Source organism: Erythranthe guttata, chromosome 7 (genome assembly GCF_056151865.1).
Source record: "Erythranthe guttata isolate IM_541 chromosome 7, IM_541, whole genome shotgun sequence".
Lineage (NCBI taxonomy): Eukaryota > Viridiplantae > Streptophyta > Magnoliopsida > Lamiales > Phrymaceae > Erythranthe > Erythranthe guttata.
Genome location: NC_142539.1, coordinates 4,517,513 through 4,537,946, shown reverse-complemented (window position 1 = coordinate 4,537,946; position 20,434 = coordinate 4,517,513). Strand labels below are relative to the sequence as shown.

The 20,434-nt window shown below is 36.7% G+C and overlaps 1 protein-coding gene across 1 annotated transcript; it reads right to left on the bottom strand.

The window, feature by feature from the left end:
- Nucleotides 1-12,357: 12,357 nt before the first annotated feature.
- Nucleotides 12,358-14,695, bottom strand: LOC105964565 (putative late blight resistance protein homolog R1B-16). The gene has a single exon (XM_012989074.2). The coding sequence runs from the start codon at nucleotides 14,693-14,695 to the stop codon at nucleotides 12,476-12,478; it is 2,220 nt and encodes a 739-aa protein (XP_012844528.2). The 3' UTR covers nucleotides 12,358-12,475.
- Between the last annotated feature and the right edge of the window lie 5,739 nt (nucleotides 14,696-20,434).

The following is a 20,434-nucleotide window of genomic DNA, read 5'->3' as shown; positions in this document are numbered from 1 at the left end:
TTGGTGGGAGACCAAATACACTATTTATTCACCAAAAGTAGTGAAATTGCAGAGTGCTAAGGGTTGGACATAAACCCGTTTTTTCACCACAAAAAATAGGATTTGGTGAAAAAATAGTGACGACGTTGGAAGATGCTCTTATGAATGCACATTTCTTGATTTACAATTTACATGGTTGGGGTGTCTGATACAGCTTACTATTGTTAGAATTATCTCTTGCGATTACAAGCGTTTGCAGATGTCTATTTGGTGCTCGTAATATCAGTACATAACCCCTCTATTGGTTTATGGGGTAGCTTTCGTTAGTTTTTCTGTCAAACTTAACTGCGGGTGTCAAACTTCAAGGGGGTCCATCCGCAAACATGAAAGGGAAAATGAAAGCTCAAGGGGGTCATTTGCAAAAATATTACTTTGACGTTTGACACTGGCTGTTAAGTTTGACGGAAAAACTAACGGAAGTTACTCCATCAACCACGAGGGGGTTATGTGTCGATATTAAAAGCATAAGGGGTCATCTGCAAAAGCTTGTAATTCCAGGGGGTTAAGTGTTATTTATCCTTGAAGCAATTAAATAGCTTTTGAGAGATTTTCTAATAAAATATAATTTTATTATATGTTGTAAAATGGTATATTTATCTAGCTCCTATTTTTTATGATTGTGGAATAATGTAATGCATAAGAACGTAAATAACAAGAATGAAAATACAGAGAAAGTAAGGGAGAATTCAGGGGTGGAACCAGGATCAAAATGTAAGGGGGGCCAACTAAAATTTTGGCGCCCCGAAAAAAAATTTAGGTTCCAAAACATTGCAAAAGATAAGTTTATATTACTAATTTATTAATTAAAAGATCATATATATTATAATTATTTCATATTTTAATCATCACGGAAAATTCTAAATTAATTCAAATTATTCTAATAATGTATTGCACTTATTTCGGGGATTCATGGCACGATCTCAAGGCATTGATAAAAAAATTCAAAAATAAGTCAAATTCATAAATTTTATTTAAAATAATACAAGTTTTAAGCATCTAATTTTATATTTTATATTAACTATGATATATGTATCTATAATTACAAAATATTTTATTTAAAAAACAACGGGTTCTGACACATATTTACAAAAACTTTGGGGGGGGCCAAAAGTAATATTCAAAAAATACAATACCAAGTACCGCCCCTGGGAGAATTATACTTTTGGTCCCTCATGTTTGGCCTAATTTCACTTTTGGTCCTCTTGTTCCAAAGTGTACAAAGCTCACCACCAAGTTTCAATTTTAAACACTTTTGGTCCCCGCCGTTACATATAACGGAAAACACTATTTTGGGGTGAAAATTGAAATTTAAAATCTTTTGGGGCTGAAAATAATTATAAATTTAAAATAGACTGCTTATAATTTTTACTAATAAAAAAAAAAAAAGAAATCAACCAAACAAATTATTTTTTATAAACTTAATATTATTATAATTATACTACTTATAATTATTTTTTTAATAATAAAAAAATAACTGAACATTTTAATCATACTTAATATTATTTTTAATTATACTACTTATGATAAAAAAGACTTAATAACAAAAAAATAAATTAACTAAACAAATTATTTTTAATTATACTTAATACTATTATAATTGTACTACTTATAATTATTTTTTTAATAATAAAAAATACATTAACTAAACAAGTTATTTTTAATTATACTTAATAGTATTTTTAATTATACTACTTATAATAAAAAAAAATAATAAAAAAGAAATTAGCTAAACAGGTCATGTATAATTATACTTAATATTATTATAATTATAATATTTATAATTAATTTTTTAATAATAAAAAAGAAATTAAATAAATAAATTTCATTATACTTATTATTAAAAATTTAATTATAAGTAGTCTATTTTAAATTTTAAATTATTTTTTAGCCCCAAAAAAAATTAAAAATTTTATTTTCGATTAATAATAAAAAAAGAAATTAAATAAATAAATTTCATTATACTTATTATTAAAAATTTAATTATAAGTAGTCTATTTTAAATTTTTAATTATTTTTTAGCCCCAAAAAAAATTAAAAATTTTATTTTCGCCCAAAAGTAGTGTTTTCCGTTACTTGCTAACGGACATGTAACGGCGGGGACCAAAAGTGTTCAAAATTGAAACTTGAAGGTGAACTTTGTTCAGGGATAATTACATTTTCCGTCCCTATACTTTACCACTTATTCGATTTTCGTCCCTAAACAAGATGAAGTTACATTATATGTCCCTAAACATGCAATTTTTTTGTTGTTTTAGTCCCTCCGTCCATTTGACTGGTTAGTTTGGACGGAAAACAACACGTGAGTCGTACGTGATACACAAAAGTAACCCACCCCCCCCCCCCCCCCCCCCCCCCCCCCCCCCCCCCCCCCCTCCTTCTCTTTAATAAACATCTGCATATTCAGAACAAAATCATAAATTTCTCAATTTCTCTTCAAAGCCCTGAACCCCCTTTCGAAATCTCTAAATTCCTCATGAATTTACCTCATAATTTCCTCAGCAAATCTTGAAAGCAAAATTAGAAACTGTGCGATTCAAATTTCAAAGGTTCTTCATTAGGATTAGCTAACTAAGCACCTGAGGTAGAGGATTGAAAGTAGGCTTCTTTCTCTCTTTATCTATCCTAAGTTTACAATCTTGAATCACAAAGTATGGAGTTTTTTTTTCTACATTGACGAATGCAGTCTGAAGGATGAGTCGAAAAATTGACTGTAGCTACGGATCAACATCTTTAGTTACAAGTGAAGCATGTTATTGTAAATGTGGAATTGAGTTGCCATTGATGACCTCATGGAATCCTAGCAACCTTGGGAGAAGATATCATTGTGTCCAAACTACATCAATTGGGGTTATGGATTTTAGTACTTTATGGGGTAAATTTTTTTTTTTTTTTTTTTTTTTTGCTTTTTAGTTTATTATTATTATTTTTTATATTATTTTATACTGTTGCATTTCTTTTGGTTTAGCGGAAAGTTACATGTTGTGGTGTATCCAAATGGTATAATCCTGAAATATGTAATAGATCAAAGAACATTATATGTGGGTTTCTGAGAAATGTCAACAAACTGGAAGTTGAATCTGTCAGTTACTAAGGAATGAAGACTTAATTGACAAGGAGAAGAGTGAGGTCCAGTGAAAGGGGAAAAAAAAAGGAAATTGGAGAATTGCATTGTACAACAAGAGAATGAAGCTGCATGCAGAAAGTTCTTTTGGTTTTGTTTGGTTGTTTGATTGGATTTGGAAAAGGGGCGTAGGGATTTCAAGAGAAAATTAGGGAAATTTATGTTCACGTTCAATATACAGCCGTTTATTATAAATGAGGAGGGGGTACTGTTGTGTATCACGTGCGACTCACGTGTTGTTTTCCGTCCAAACTAACCAGCCAAATGGACGGAGGGACTAAAACAACAACAAAATGGCATGTTTAGGGACGTATAATGTAACTTCATCTTGTTTAGGGACGGAAATCGAATAAGTGGTAAAGTACAGGGACGAAAAGTGTAATTATCCCACTTTGTTCACTTTGAAACAAGGGGGACCAAAAGTGAAATCGGGCCAAACATGAGGGACCAAAAAGTGTAATTCTCCCGAGAAAGTAACAACAACACGGTAGAGAGATAGGTAGAGATAATGCAAATAACAACAATCCGTCAAGACAAGATGGCATGTTCGTAAGTGCCTTGCACCTTGGATCATTTAATCATGAGTTCGAGACACCGGGGGGGGGGGGGGGAATTGGGAACATGATTTATGTAAGAGATAGATCAACGTACAGTTCTTTGCCCTTTATAGTAACTTTAGGATGAAGCAAATAAATTTTAATCACAATGATGAATGAGGAACTACTTGGGATGCATAAGGGTTAAACGATTTCAAATCTAATAATAATTTCATTCGTAATTAATTGATATTTCCTCTGATATTTTTACATCTGCCCATGAATATTTTTTTTCCGAATTAAATAGTTATTTTGCAGTTGTTACTCAATTTAACTTTTTGTATCAATCACAAATTCATGTCACTAAAATAAGCAAAACATGTACGACATTTAGTATGGATCAAGCATTGCCTCATGCCTATTGAAAGAATTAATAGTCCCGAATTCGTGGTAATTCAACAGAACAAAGATTTGTGTTAAGTGTGGTAATACTTACAAAACATGCAGCAGGATAGAATTATCCACAAGTAAATACTTGTGAACTGCCTTCAAATACGAAATGACTTAATATCAACAATATTACAATTTTACAAAGTAAGGAAGTAAAGATCTTCCTTATTGTGAATATATCATACATAGATCATTCGTACAATTATGTCTAGTGTCTTCAACTCACCCTAACAGATCTCTAAACGTACAAACTATGTACTCAAAGTGAGTACTTAAAACGTACTCTAAAAATGGTGTTACAAAAGAGATATGGAAGCTACAACTTATCACTTTCTTTTCTCTCAAGCATTGGACTCCATTTTTCTCTTCTCAAATACATGTGTAATATGGCACAATGAGCAGGTATTTATAGGCGGCAAAAGCATCCAGCACCTAGACATAAAAACTAAACTAAAGATAATGGGTTAGTGGGTTAATGAAATAGAGTAATCGATAACCGAGATCTACTTTCACACACTATCCACTTTTCTAATATGATGGATGGAAAACATATATATTGAAGTCACCAACAAAAGGTCTATGGAAAAGATAATCTATCATGCAATTGTATTCAATTGTGAAATCTAAAACCGATGCAATAAACTTTAATAATGTCATTTCCGTAATTTTGTTGTTCCCTTAGCATTCTTTTAGCCCACTCTGCAGTAGATTTCAAACCCCACTTAACCTCAATCAGTTCTAGAGTTGGAATTTCGCCAATACCATTTGAAATCTCTCTTAGTTGTAAACATTGATGAAGCTGTAGGCGTTTGAGCTTGGGGAAGTGGTTACTTTCACTTACCCAAAACTCGAGGTTTGAGCTTTCGATCACCAGATGTTTGAGCTCGAGAAATTCGTCCTCACTTGTTTCCCATGTCTCCCCATCAAAAGCCCATCTTTTTATTTTTAGCACTTGAAGATTAGGGAGTGAACCTACAATTCTCATTTTACTCCATGGGCGCCTCCCACCTCTAATAGTTAACGATTTCAACGTGTTAGGAAAAATAGGTGTAATCGTTCTCCACCTCCTAGAAGACCATGAATATTAAATACTTAGTTTCAATCTCTCAAGTTTCTCTAGATGTACAAGATTGTCAAGATGATACTCTTTTTCTTGGTTGTGATTAGAGTAACAAATCGACAATTCTTTAACGTTCGAAATCATTTTGAGGATGTCTTGAGCACATATAAGATCTGTTACCTCCTAAAGTGTGTGCAAGTTTAGTAAACCACAACTATTACTTGCTCCATCCTCTTAAGGATTTGCTAAATCACCGAAACGGTAACAGACAAGATGCCTTAGCTCTCTCATCCTCCAAATTTCCCGAGGCAGAGGTTGAATACATGGTAGCTAAAAGAGTCTCACAAGCTTCTACTATTCACACTTGATTGATGTACAGAGAATGAATTTATACAAGATAATTGACTCAATCAAGCCTTAATTGAGTTATTCTAATCACGTCAAATCTGGAGGAAAATATTATAACAGAATCACGTAAATAAGGGAATTAACTAATCATGTAAATAAGGAAATAAACTAGGATGGAGTGATATCCTTGATATGCCCCCGCAAGATGGCATGTCGGTTAGAGATGCCAATCTTGGATCGTAGACTCTCAAATGTTGGGCCAGAAAGCGGTTTGGTTAGGAGGTCCGCCAGCTGAGCTTTGGATGACACGTGAGAAACACGTAATTGGCCATTCTGAACAAGCTTTCGAACAAAGTGATAAGCCACTTCAATATGTTTCATGCGCGAGTGGAACACAGGATTTGCGCAAAGATAGGTTGTCCCAAGATTGTCACAGTAAATGACCGGTTGAGTGGCAAGAGATATTGAAAACTCGTTGAGAAGGCCTTGCACCCAACATAATTTCCGTGCAGTGATAGCAACAGAGCGATATTCGGCTTCAGTGGAAGAACATGCGACCGACCGTTGTTTCTTGGAACTCCAAGCAATAGGGTTACGACCAAGGAAGACTATGAAAGCGCTTGTAGATGTGCGATCATCTTTGTTACCAGCCCAATCAGCATCTGAAAATGCATGAAGGGAAAGTGGTGAATTGCTACACAAGAACAACCCAAGGTCAGAGGTGCCTCCCAAATAGCGTAGAACTCGTTTTACGGCTGTCCAATGATTCATAGTAGGTTGATTGGCAAATTGAGCAAGTTTATTTACCGCAAACGCTATGTCCGGACGCATGAGCTGTAGATATTGTAAGCTCCCAACAATTGTTCGATATTCTTTAACATCATCAAGATGAGCACTGTCGGCGATAGATAAGGTGTTGCCCGTCGATAGGGGTGTCTTTACGGCCTTAGCACCAATCATATTTGCACGACCTAATAGCTCCATGATATACCGTTTCGGAGAAAGAAATAATCCATGGTTGCTTCGAGTTACCTCCACACCCAAAAATAAGTTCAGATCGCCTAAATCTTTGATAGAAAACCGTGAGCCGAGTTTCTTGATAAATGTCTCAATGGACGAGGAGTGATTTCCTGTGATAATCAAATCGTCAACATAGACACTTAAATATATGATGATGCTATTATGAGCAAAGATAAATAGGCAGGTATCAGATGCAGAATTAGTGAAGCCAATGGAGAGAAGAAAATTTTCTAACTCTGAGAACCACGCCATCGGTGCTTGTTTCAAGCCGTAGATTGCCTTATGTAACTTGCATAAATGATTTGGAAATGCTTCATTTATAAAGCCCGGTGGTTGAGACATATAAACGTCTTCGGTCAAGTGACCATGGAGAAATGCATTATTAACGTCCAATTACCGTAGAGACCAATTCCGTGAAACTGCGATAGAGAGGACAACTCTAACAGTTGTATGCTTGGCCACAGGTGAGAACGTCTCGTCATAGTCAAGACCTGGCCGTTGGTGAAATCCTCTGGCAACAAGACGTGTTTTGTATCGACTGACTGTTCCATTGGAGTTGTACTTTATCCTGAAAACCCACTTGCAGTTGCAGCCAACAACATTAGATGAGGTATGGGAAGAAACTAAGGACCATGTTTTCTGCTTGTTCAACGCATCAAGTTCTTCTTGCATGGCAGCTCGCCAACGAGGATCTTTAAGAGCAGTAGACACAGATTTTGGCTTTTGAGGTTTTGAATTTTCAGTGGAGTTTGGTTTTGTAGTGGAAGAAATCAAGGAAGGAGTTTTGGGTTTGGATTTTTCCGTGGCAAGGCAAAGACGCTGATTGGGTTTAGAAATATTATTTTTGGATTGAGTTATCATTGGGTGGCTTGGACGAGTTGGTGGTTGTGTGGAAGATGAATGTGCAGTAGAACCAGTATTTGTGCAAGATATATGCATACCTGAAATGTTACAGGAGGAGTCCATGCTTTCGCTTGATGAAGGAGCATCGTTGGCGACATCATCAACCGTAGGGGAGGCTTGAGCCGGCGGTGGAGAGATTGAAGTGGTGGATAGTTGGTGGTTTGGGATAACAAAATGAGACGGAGCCCAAGCAGCAATTGGGAGTTCGGTAGGCCGAGTTATGGGTGTTTCTGTACTAGTGTATGGGAAGGAAGTTTCGACAAAGTCGACATGACGAGAAATATATAAACGGGATTTCACAGGGTCAAAGCACTTATAACCACTTTGATTTTCAGCGTAACCGAGAAAAATACAAGGTGCAGACCTTGGTTGCAACTTATTTTGGTTATATGGTCGAAGCCATGGATAGCACAAACATCCAAAAACTCGAAGCTTTGAGTAATTTGGATGTCGGCCAAAAAGGGTTAAAAATGGTGAATTATTATTAAGAATTGGTGTGGTCATGCGGTTAATTAAATAAGTTGCAGCCTGGAAAGCAAATGACCAGAATGTTAATGGTAAGTTTGCCTGATGAAGTAAGGTGAGGCCTGTCTCCACAATATGGCGATGGCGGCGTTCGGCAGTAGCATTGTGTTCAGGTGTATGGGATGGTGTAAGGAAATGAGAGATTCCATTTTCTTCAAAAAAGGAACGCAAATGTATAAATTCTCCACCATTATCAGAGTAAAAGGAGATAATTTTCTTTTGAAAATAGTTCTCGACAATATTTTTGAACTTAGGAAAAATAGTGGAGACTTCAGATTTTCGTTTCATCGGAAAAAACCAAACATATTTTGTGAAATGATCAACGAAGATTAGATAATACCGAAAATCGTTTATAGATATGATAGGTGCCGGACCCCAAACATCGGAATAAATCATTTCTAATGGAGAAGAACTTTTTATTGTAGATTGATAAAATGGAGATTTGTGCATTTTATTGCACTTGCAGGAATTACAAAAGAAGTGTTGGTCTGTGGTGGGGGACGAGATATGCATAATTTGGAGAATTTGGCGAAGAGTTCGAGTAGGAGGATGGCCTAGCCACCGATGCCATTGTGGAGCAGTAGTAGTGGCTATTGTGTGGGCTTGTGGTTGTATAGGTGTTGCTGGTGTAGTGTTAGGAAAATTGGTAGGCCATGGATATACGCCGTCTCTAGGCTTCCCTGCCTGTAGATGTGCCCCCGTTCGATAATCCTTTACAACAAACGAAAATGGTGAGAACTCGACTGTAACATTATTAGTAGAACATAATTGATACACAGATATAAGATTCTTTTGCATTTTTGGGACACAAAGAACATTAGAAAGGTGAAGAGGGCGAGATAAACAAGGTAATGAGAGAGAACCCGTATACGAGATTTGATGATTTTTACCATCCCCTAGCATGATTTCCTCACTACCATCATATTCAGAGTGAAGAGATAAATTATGGAAATCTTGCGTAACATGGTGGGATGCACCGGAGTCCAAAAGCCATGTAGTGTCATTGTTGGCCGATCGAGAGGTGTAGTTGGCCTAGGGTTTTGGATTAGACGGCCTGGTTCCATGGTTGCTGCTATGTGGTGGTTCCGAAAGCCACGTAGATAGAGCAAGAAGTCTGCGGCATTGTCGAGCAACATGACCAGGCTTCTCGCAGATCTGACAAGTTACTCGTGGACGGTTGCTTTGATACCCTTGGCTGAAAGAAGGCCGAGGTGATGGATATGGTGGTCCTTGATGCTTTCCAGAAACAAAGGAACTATGAGACGATCTTTTTCCACGATAGCGAGAGGAGGTAGATGGTTTGGCAACATAATTTGCAACAATAGGAGAGGTGTTTGCGGTCTCGCGGGAGAGATACAACTCAAAATCCGTGAGTTTTTCATGAAGTTCTTGAAAGCTAATGCTGGAGTCACGGGCTCGAAATGCAGCAGCAATTTCTTTATATTCAGAAGGGAGACCATGGAGAACGTGTAACACTATTTCATCCATGGAGATACGAACACCGGCGGCGGCTAGTTGCCCGGATGTCTGCTTGATCTTTTGAAGGAACTCAGTAACCGACATAGATCCTTTCTTCATGCTGCTTAATGATTCTCGAAGACTCATAATACGGCTTCGAGATGGTTTAGCATAAGTATCGGCAAGAGTGTGCCATACGTCGTAGGAAGTCTTGGCATCAACGACGAACGGAATGAGTTCGGCTGATAATGAACCAATCAAAGCGTTGCGGAGTAATTGATCTTGACAAAACCAATATTCATTCTGGTATTGATCAATGGTTGTTTCGGTTTCAATAAATTTAAGAAATTTGTAACCACATAGAAGTGAATACCATTGGGTGTGCCATGACTGGTAGTTTGTGGGTGTAAGTTTAATGGGAGTTTGGGTTGCGGCATTGATGGAGATGAGATGATTGTTGGTTGAAGTATCGATAGTTTGTGGTGGGAGGGATGCGGGTGTAGTGGGTGGAGTGGTGGTGGGGGTGGAATTTTGGCTATCACCAGCCATAGTTGCAAAAAAAAAAAATGAAAAAAAAAATATGAATTGGTGGATCAGAGTTGCCGTGAGGCTGGTGGCTCTGATGCCATAAAAGAGTCTCACAAGCTTCTACTATTCACACTTGATTGATGTACAGAGAATGAATTTATGCAAGATAATTGACTCAATCAAGCCTTAATTGAGTTATTCTAATCACGTCAAATCTGGAGGAAAATATTATAACAGAATTACGTAAATAAGGGAATTAGCTAATCATGTAAATAAGGAAATAAGCTAGGATGGAGTGATATCCTTGATAGTAGCAACATCCCAGCCTTCAATGGATGAATGATTAAAGTTTGAAGATTCCCAAGGTTTGTAATGGTTGTTGGAATCTCAATTGGATAGGGAAAAGCAAGGTACCTTAAATTAGATAACTCGAATACTTGATCGGGGAGCGTCACTATACTTCTATAACCAAACATGTTGATGGAAGAAGCTCCAAAACATATAATTTTGAGAAATCTAAAATCTCCTAAATCCTTATATGGACCAAGATGGTTGACGAGGAAGCACATAATGGTACGGATGGTTGGGCAATATTTGCTTGCAAGGCACTTCAAATCATAGGACTGTAATGGTACGGATGTAATATTTGAGAATATAAACGGGAGTTCAATAATTATTTGGTAGTGGAAAATAAATAATTATTTAATGATTAATTAAATGAATTCTTTTAAGAGTTTGGATTTAATTAATTATTAGTTGCATGGTTTATATTTTCTCCTTTAGTTCCTATTGTAGTCCAATGGATTTTCTAATTAATCGAGAAAATAAAGTCCAACCAATATTATATATTGGAATTAATATAGCCGAAAATTAAGTCCCCATTGGACTGCAATTTTCGACTATATAGAGTTATAGAAGGAGTGAGATTTGTTTCCATGTAATCCTCTCTATGTGTGACTTTAATTCCTTGTGTTGTATATAATAGAGATTAGGTTGATGAGAGTGGGATAAGACTACACGCCTATTTCATGTGAAGAGAAATTATTTTTCTCTTCTTCTTTTCTCTCTAAGTTTCTCGATTATAGATTTAGATTTCTTCAAGTACATGTCCACCCTTGTAGAAGAATTATTAATCCGGGACATATAATAGAAAGATTATGGGGATGTTTGGTTATGTTTCTAATGAGATTTTCTAGTTTTCAAAATTTCTAATGGAAAAAATAAATGTATTGGTTTTTGTGTAGAAAATTAGATTTATGTTTGGATGAAGTAAAATTTTTAGTTTTATATAGGTATGGAAAATGAAAGTATATTTGGTTGTGTGTTTTCTACATGAAAATACGTGTAAAAGTAGAATATACATGATTGGATATAATTGTGATGACGATGATGATGGTGGTGGTAGTTATTCTTATTATTATTATTATTATTATTATTATTATTATTATTATTATTATTATTATTATTATTATTATTATTATTATTATTATTATAAGATTAAAAAAAAAAAAAGGGAATGTGGAATTATGAATGAAGACAGATAAATGGGAGGGGAGACAGAATGTGGATTTTAATGAGGAGAGAGGAATTGGAGGAGAGAGAATCTGAATTCTAATGAAGAGAGGGAGTGTGAATATTAATGAGGATAGAGAAATTGGAGGAGAGAGAGTGTGAATATTAATGATGAAAGATGAATAAAATGAGAGAGAGAAATGAGTTGAATGAATAAAATATATAGGTTAGTAGGTATTAGTAGGTTTGAAAGTTGGAAAAAGTATGAATAGTGTATTTCCATTGGAAATTTTGATAGGAAAAAGTGTGTGTTTTCAAGTAGTTTTATGAATAGTATAGAAGTTGAAAATGGATTTGGAAATGAAAAAAAACATGCCCTATAGATTTTTAGAGCAAACTATTATTCTCGAAATTTCTGAGCAGTCCTGCGAAGAAATTCACCATAAATCAATCGTTCATCCGATTGGCTTGAAATTTACACAGTTGCTTCCTAACTCATAGTACTAATAATATCTCCAAAGGGTTTCTCCATCAGATTAACCATATCGGAGATATTGGTGAAGGAAGAAGGCTGTAAATTTCTGAACAGCAGTTTTTCGAGGATTGAAGGCTTGGTGTGGATCCTCGTTTGTGTGCCGAAGATAGAAACGAACCTGCTCGGGAAAATTATAAGTTGCTAGATTAGATTTATTCCGTTTTAAACGAATCTAATAGAAGCATGATAATAAAATTAAAACCGACCAATCTATAACCTCTTGCGAATTTTCATTGAATCCTGGACTTCACACCCCAACAGTAATAACTAGCTCCAAGCAACAAAATAACTACATAGCCAATATACAGTTCAATCACAACTTTTATGAATCAAATCCACCTTGTCCTTAACTTTTACATAACTCAAAAGTTTTTTCAAGAAGTAGGAAAAAAAAACTCAAGAAACTTTTAATTCCTGTCTGAGTTATTAAGATGACGAATTTAAAATATACAATTCAAACAACGAACTTGAATGTCGTCATTCCGGTAATCTTGTTGTTCCTCTCGCATTCTTTTCGCCCACCCCGCAATAGATTCGGTGCAGAACTTAACCTCAATTAGTTCAAGTGTCGGAATTTCTCCAACACCATCCGAAATCTCTATTAGATATGAACAATCATGGAGCAATACGCGTTCGAGCTTCGGGAAGTGGTTGCTTTCGGTTACCCAATACTTGAGTTTTGAGTATTCAATCATCAGATGTTTGAGCTCAATAAATCCCCCCTCGCTCGTTTCCCATGTCTCCCCGTCGAAGCCGTGATTTCTTATTTTAAGCACTTGAAGATTAGGCAGCGAGCCAACAACCGTCATTTCACTCCACGGACGTCTCCCGCCTCTAATGGTTAACCATTTCAGCGTCTTGGGAAAAGCCGGCGTAATCTTTTCCCACCTGCTCGAAGACCAAAAATAAGGAACAGTTAGTTTCAATCTCTCGAGTTGCTTCAGGTGTACAAGATCGTCAAGGTGGTACTCTTCTTCTTGGTGTTCCTTAGTGTAAAAAATTGCCAACTCCTTAACGTTTGGAATCATTTTGAGGATGGTTCGAGTACATATAAGATCCGTTACTTCCCAAAGTGTTTGCAGTTTTACTAGACCACGACTACTAGTACTTGCTCCCTCCTCTGGATTCGGTAATTGGCCGAATTTTCGGTAGCACACGAGATGCCTCAGGTCGGCCATCCTCCAAATTTCCGGAGGAAGAGATATGAACGACACTGGATGAATGATTAAAGTTTGAAGGTTTTGAAGGTTTGAAATGGATGGTGGAATATCCATACGGAAGTCGAAAGCAATGTACCTTAAATGAAAGAACTTAAACACTTGTGCAAGAAGCTTCCTAATATCAGCATAATTCAACATAGAGTCGTCAGTACTCACCAAATCCAATATCCTGAGGGATTTAAAGTATTGTATATGAAAACGTAAACCGATCACCCTGAAGCATATCATAGTATGGATGGTTCGGTGATCAACGTTTAAATCGTATTGATTGAAAAATATGCGGCGCTGATTTTCTATATTGTTCGTGGGAGCTTGTCCATACATGACATGCAGAAACTTCTCGTGTTGGGCTATTCTTATGCACAATTTACGCATCAGGTCATGAACTCGGCATGTTTTGATTTTTCCATTAGACTTCCTCTTTGACACCATAACAAGACTTCTCTTCACAAGATCCTCCAAATATTCTTCTTCTGCAGCCTCTTCCAGGCTTCTACATTCACTTGATGAATTAATAAACCCCTCAGCCACCCATAATTTGACGAGTTTTGAAACATGGATCTCGTAATCTTCTGGAAAAGCTCCCATGTATAAGAAACACGGCCTCAAATGATGAGGTAAGTTGTTGTAACTCAAAGATAGTATCGCTTCAAACCGTCCATGTTTTGTAGCAACAACTGATTTTACATTTCTCGCAAATTTCTTCCACAAAGATTGATTATTACCGGCCTTGAATAGGACTCCTGCAATCACCACAATTGCAAGGGGCAGTCCTCCGCAGCTTTTTGCAATCTCCTTTCCAATAATTTTCAATTCAAGTGGATAATATTCTTCTTTAAACACTTTCTGCCGAAGCAGATTCCAACTTTGTTCGTCATCTAAGAGATGCATCTTATGAACATGGCTAGAAGAGTCGGGATAAGAGGCAACCTCTCCCAACCTTGTGGTTAGTATGATTCGACTTCCATTATTGTCATTCGGAAATAACCTCCTTACACCATCCCATACCTTTGTACTCCACATATCATCCAATACAATCAGATATCTCTTACCCTTTAAGCTTTTGTAAACACTCTCCACTGTAGTTGACTCATTGCTCCCTCCTGGTACCGGTCTTTCTGGGCTGATGGAAGCTAAGAGCCTCGAGAAAACATCTTGTGCAACGTAATCTTGAGAAATAGTTACCCAAGCACGAATGTGAAAATGCTCGGTGATTAACGGATCGTTGTAAGCGTGTGCAGCAAGAGTAGTCTTACCAATACCTCCCATGCCAACGATTGGAAGGACTTGTAATTTCGAAGATTGTCCACAAAGCATCTCATATATGGCCATCAAATCATCATCAAAACCAACCATGGCTTCTTTCTTGCGGGAGGATTGAAATCTTAAGGATGAAGTAACAACGTTTGACTCGTAATTACCGAGCGGGACCCTTTTCATCCTATCTACCTCTCCAGAGATCGAATCAATTTACATCATTAATCCGCTAAGCTGGGATCTGAACTCAACCTTCACCGCGTGCTTGATGTATCCGTAGCGCATCCTCGACAACTTAAAATTTTCAATCATATCTTTGGTGTGGATTGCTACATTCCTGATTCGTCCTTCCAAAATGTTGTTGACTTTCTCTGGAAATTCTCCAAGAAATTCTCTTAGTGAAGTAATATTTGTGCTCATAGATATGATTGGTGACTTGTCATAAAGAGAAAAGGAATAGATATCACAATTTAGGATGTGGTCTATGGTTTGTTCAAGAGAAAGAAGAGCAGCAAAAGCCATTTTACTTCCTTCTGACAAGATTAACAAATTAATGAATGGGAAATAAGAAACAAAGCTTTAGAGAGAAATGAATTGGAAGGAATTTTGAGAGAAATGATAGTAGTTCACACGATGAATTACCAAGCTGCTTTTGAATATTATATAGGGTAAATTCCACTTTCTTCCCTTTTACTTTGGGTCGATAACACTTTACCCCCTTCTACTCTCGATTGCATCGATTTGCCCCCCCCCCCCCCCCCCCCCTTACTTGAAAAATTGTCTCAATGTGGCCCTCGTTGTTAGTTGTCAAACATTTGACTTTAACACCGTTTAGTCTAAGCTCTGAAATTACAAAAACACCACCACTCCCAATTTAAATAATTATTAAAAAACAAAAAATAAATTAAAAAAACAAAAAAAAATTAATACAAAAATTCAAGACAACGACAAAGCATAGTCCACGACGGCAGCGACAATTTATTTTTAATTTTTTTTTTTAATTTTCTTAATTTTTTTAATAATTATTTAAACTGGGAGGGGTGTTTTTTTTTGTAATTTTCAGACTTAGATCAAACGGTGTTAAGGTTAAATGTCTAAATTAACGGCGAGGGCCACAATGAGACAATTTTTCAAGTATAGAGGGGCAAATCAATACAATTGAAAAAAGAAGGAGGTAAAGTGATATCGAGCTAAAATACAAGGAGGGAAGTGGAATTTATCCTATTATATATGGAGTGTATGGCATTAATTACTTGCACATAGTTTTGACTAATTCCCAAAAAAACAAGTTGATGAAGTCTTTTCAGATCTCTTAACCTTAAAATACAATATCTTTTTTAGATTATATTTTGAGTAGTTGGTACAATAACTTGTTTACATGACTCCAAACTATCAATTGTTATATTTTCTTCTTGAAGGAATTTCCAATAATGACCTATTAAATATTGTTGTCTTGTTCGGATTCACAAAAAGGGAAAGATGTGAGATGCTTCTGCTTGGCTCACTTTTCAAACAATTACACTAGGTTTGTCCGGAGAAATTAGATGTTACCCGTGGTTATTTATACTAGGTGATTATGAACCGTAGATTTACTTATAATCACACACACGTCCATGTGTATGTGTGTTTGGTGGGTAGTTATTTAATTAAGGGGAAAGTACAGTTTGCACCCCTGAACTATGAGGCTTGTCTTAAATACCCCCTTGAACTACAAAACGTAACAAAACGCCCCCTTGTCATTTTTGGTCAACTTTGGAAAACTAACACCGTTAACTTTTATGTGAATTTACTTATTTGCCCTTAAATGTATTTAGAAAATTTGTACCATCCCTACCCAACGTTTCTTTCTCCCATCCATGCACCTCCCCACATCACACCCATCACAATCCTCTCTCCAATTCTCCATCCAAAGCTAGTGATATCCCATAATTGATTGACCGGCCAAATACAAGTGCATGAACCGCATGGAGGCGGAGATCGGCGATTCCACCACACGATACACAAATGGAAGCGGCGGAAGTGGCTAAAAGGGGGAGGGAACAAATCGTCTGGAAGCGAGAGGTGGCGGGTCTGCATTTGGTTACAATCGTTGGCGGCGAGGGTTTTCGGCGGCGCCGCATACCTGTTGCTTGAATTTCGTATGTGGTGGTTGTTGGCCGAAAACCTAAACGCAAGTGCACGTATCGTACAAGTAATATAGTGGACTAAAAGTCCGGATATCGAACCCACAGGGAATATTTAATTATCTAATCCTAGACGCTAAATTCTACCAATTATTATCAAGCCCACCCTACACAGTCGACTTTAGAGAGATTTAACTAAATTAAAATAAATTAAAAAGCAAATTAAAAAGACAATAGCACGAAAGCAATTAAAAACGAAGGTTTAATCAGAGTAAACAAGCCTAGGATTTTATTCTTCCCCCTATGTGATTATTATTCCCCCAATTCCTTCAAGTATGCAAGTAATTAACCCGGATTATTAACCTGAGATGCTAAAATAATCATAACCCGCTTCCGCGTGTATTACGATTCTAATACTCTAGATTCAATTACTATATTCCTATGCAATTAATTCTCGAACACAGCATTAAGCACAAATCTCAATAATGGCTACCTAAGAGATTAACTATATTCCTATGTTAATTCCACAAAGGCTCTTCTACCACAGTTCTAATTATTAACCCGATCTTCCTATTCATGCGATTAACAATAACATAAAAGCACATAAGTTGATCAAGTTCATGCACTTAATAAAAAAAGTAGAAGAAATAATCCGGAATTCAAACTTGCATAAAATCATAGAATTGGGTTCATAAATCCCACATACGGTTCCAAATAAAATCCTAGAAATAAGAAAATTAGCTACTCATGATTAAAGGAAAAACGCAAATAAAATAAGTCATAAACGATAGATTAAATCTATGCTTAGAGTCTTCGAATTCTTCGTCTTCGTTATTGCTTTATTGCTCTTGAAATTGCGTAAAAAAAGATCCCCAATTGTGTGTTTGGCTTGGTCTTATATAGGGTGAAAAACTTGGGGAAGAAGGCAGTTTCCTTGTGCAATTAAAATCCCTTTACTGCGCTGCCTCGGGGTCTCGGACGGCCGTCCCATAATTTGAACTAAAACTCGGACGGCAGTCCGAGCTTTAAATCTTCAGAATTTTGATTTTTTTCACTTTTGGCCCATATTTTCTCCAAAATTGCAGTTTTGACTCCATACTTTTCCAATTCTTCAATTTGTACCTAAAATACAATAAATCAACTTTTGAAGCACCAATTATCGTTAAAACACACCAAAAGCTCAAATAAAAAGGTACGATAAAGTGTAAAAATATACACTTAACACACCCCCAAACTTGAACTTTTGCTTGTCCTCAAGCAAAATCTACCAATAAGCAAATAACTCAACTACTACATCTCATTACATAGATCAATGATCAACTTCACGTTTTCAGAACTTGTAATTATAATGACAATTCTTGGGCATTCGCAAGCTCAAAATTCAACAACACTTAGTCACTCACCATTACCAAAAACCACAATTCATACAATTGCTTCAAGCATCCAATATTTGCAAATTAAAGATAGAAAGAATTTATACTTACATGCATATATTTGACTCCAAATACTCACCAAAGTATTCTAATCTACTAATATCGAACATTAAGTTATTGGGATCATTGGGGCTTTGTGGCTTTCAATTGTTAGGCTCTTTGGTTCGAGGTAGGAAATATGGGTATATGTGGCTATTCTTCTTGAATTGAGGTGATTACGCCAAAATTTGAAAGATAGGCGTTTGAAACAATGAATTCACCTCTAAGGACTTTAATAAACTCGATTCTTAAGAGTTCAAAAGTCTCCACTTTTGCTCTTAAGGCAATGGATCGAGCTTTCAAAACAATTCAACAACTAGTCCTTATCTCTCCCTTCTAGTCTCTTCTTCTTCTCTTTTTCTTTTTGTTTTTCTTTTTTTTTTTGTTTTTTTTTTTTCGAAGAAGAAGAATAAAGACCTTATAAAAAAATTCGACCGAACTCCAAGGGTAATTTTTCAAGAATCTCCACCTATTCAACCTTATATACGTTGGCTAAAAGAAAGAACACCTTTTCTCCGAGGCTCAAATCAAGGTTCTAAGGAATTTCGATAAAAAGGTCGGCTTGAAAGGCTCAAACGGTTCAAAGAAGGCCCAAATCATATCCCAAATCACTCACTACTCAATACTTCGTATCATAAATTTCCTAAGGTGAGTTTTAAAACCGAACATAGCATGATCTAGCACAAATTAATTCCAAATTTAAAATACAAAACATTCAACCAAAGCAATGCACAAAGTGTGATTCCTAGCAATAATTCGCTTCTAAGTTCCGTTGAATCGAAAGCTAAACAAACATCTAATCCTTATCACACAAAACAAGCAATCTCATCATCAAACATTGATCATCTCTCATCATCATAAATCATTGATGCATTCGACTCAAGCAAATTATTATTATTATTATTATTTTTATATTCCGGAAAAAATGAGAAAAGTAATAAAAACAAATAAAACCTAATGCATGCAAACTAAAACAAATAAGCACAAAAACATGTTTTTCACCCCCAAACTTAAAATTTTCGTTGCCCTCAACGAAATTAGCACAAAGTTTAAGGATAGAAAACACCTGATTTAGTCGGAGTCGATGTGATCGGGGTGCTCCTCCATCGTTCTCTCACGCTCGTCCTCATCGGAAAACTCGGGTACGGGCGGTGGCACTTTTCTTTCTCTTTCCCTTCCCTTTGGAAGATGATGCTTCGCGCATGCGGCCTCGTTTGTTGGACGACATAGTTGGGAGAGAGGTTGGAATAGATTCGGTGAGAATTGGTTGACAATCGAACTCAAAATTTGGTTGGAGCAAATTGTCGAACACCTTGTGGGCGTGCCTTGAAAGAGTAGATTTTGGAGAATTTGGTTTGATTCTCTAGCCTCCTTGTGTGTGGGATTTGGAGAGAAGGAACGAGGAGGGTTTAGCCAATAATGGGGGGAGAAAATCTGATTTTTTTAAATTTAAAACGCCCCAAATAGGTTCGGACGGCCGTCCCGGTGTTTGTGCTAAATGTCGGACGGCCGTCCGACATTGTTTTCTCCTTACTGGTCGTGGGACGGCCGTCCCACATTTACACATATTTTTCGGACGGCCGTACCATGGGCAGAGATGACAATTTTTTCGTTATGTTTCCCAGACGGCCGTCTGGGATTTTGCTTGCAATTTCGGACGGCCGTCTCGACCCCCTGACCATGTTTTTCGACCCTGAAAATTAAAATTCAAATAAATTAATTAGAATGCATGCCTATGACAATAAAAACGAAACGAAAAATTAAAGAAAACTACGAAAAACAATAAAGCTCGGGTTGCCTCCCGAGAAGCGCTAAGTTTAAAGTCTTCAGCCGGACGTTGCTTCTTTATTTTCAAGCAAAAGTGACCGAAGTCACTTGGCAATCTTCACTCGCTTCCCAATACAGTTTGAGCCGGCTCCGCTTCACGTTGAACGTACGATTTGAATCTCGCTCCTTTATTTTGACCACTTCGTGAGGAAGAATCTCTTGGACAATAAATGGTACCGACCACTTTGATTTGCGCCTCCTTGGGAATAACCACAGCCGTGATTTGCACAATAACACCAATTGTCCTTTGTGCAATTTCCTTTTGACTTTATCCTTACGACCACAATAGCTTGACTTATCCTTCTCTTGTGACTTGCTCGATTCTTTGGGTGGCAACATCTTCCTTGCACTCTCATCGCCATTAAGACTCAAACTCATATGACTTTCTCTTGGAGGAGTTAAAATTGAGTCCATGAAGTAAACTTGCTCCGTCCGATTCCCGTTTCTTCCATCATCTCCTGCACTCAAAGATACTTTTCCATTGTCCAAGTTCAAAACAT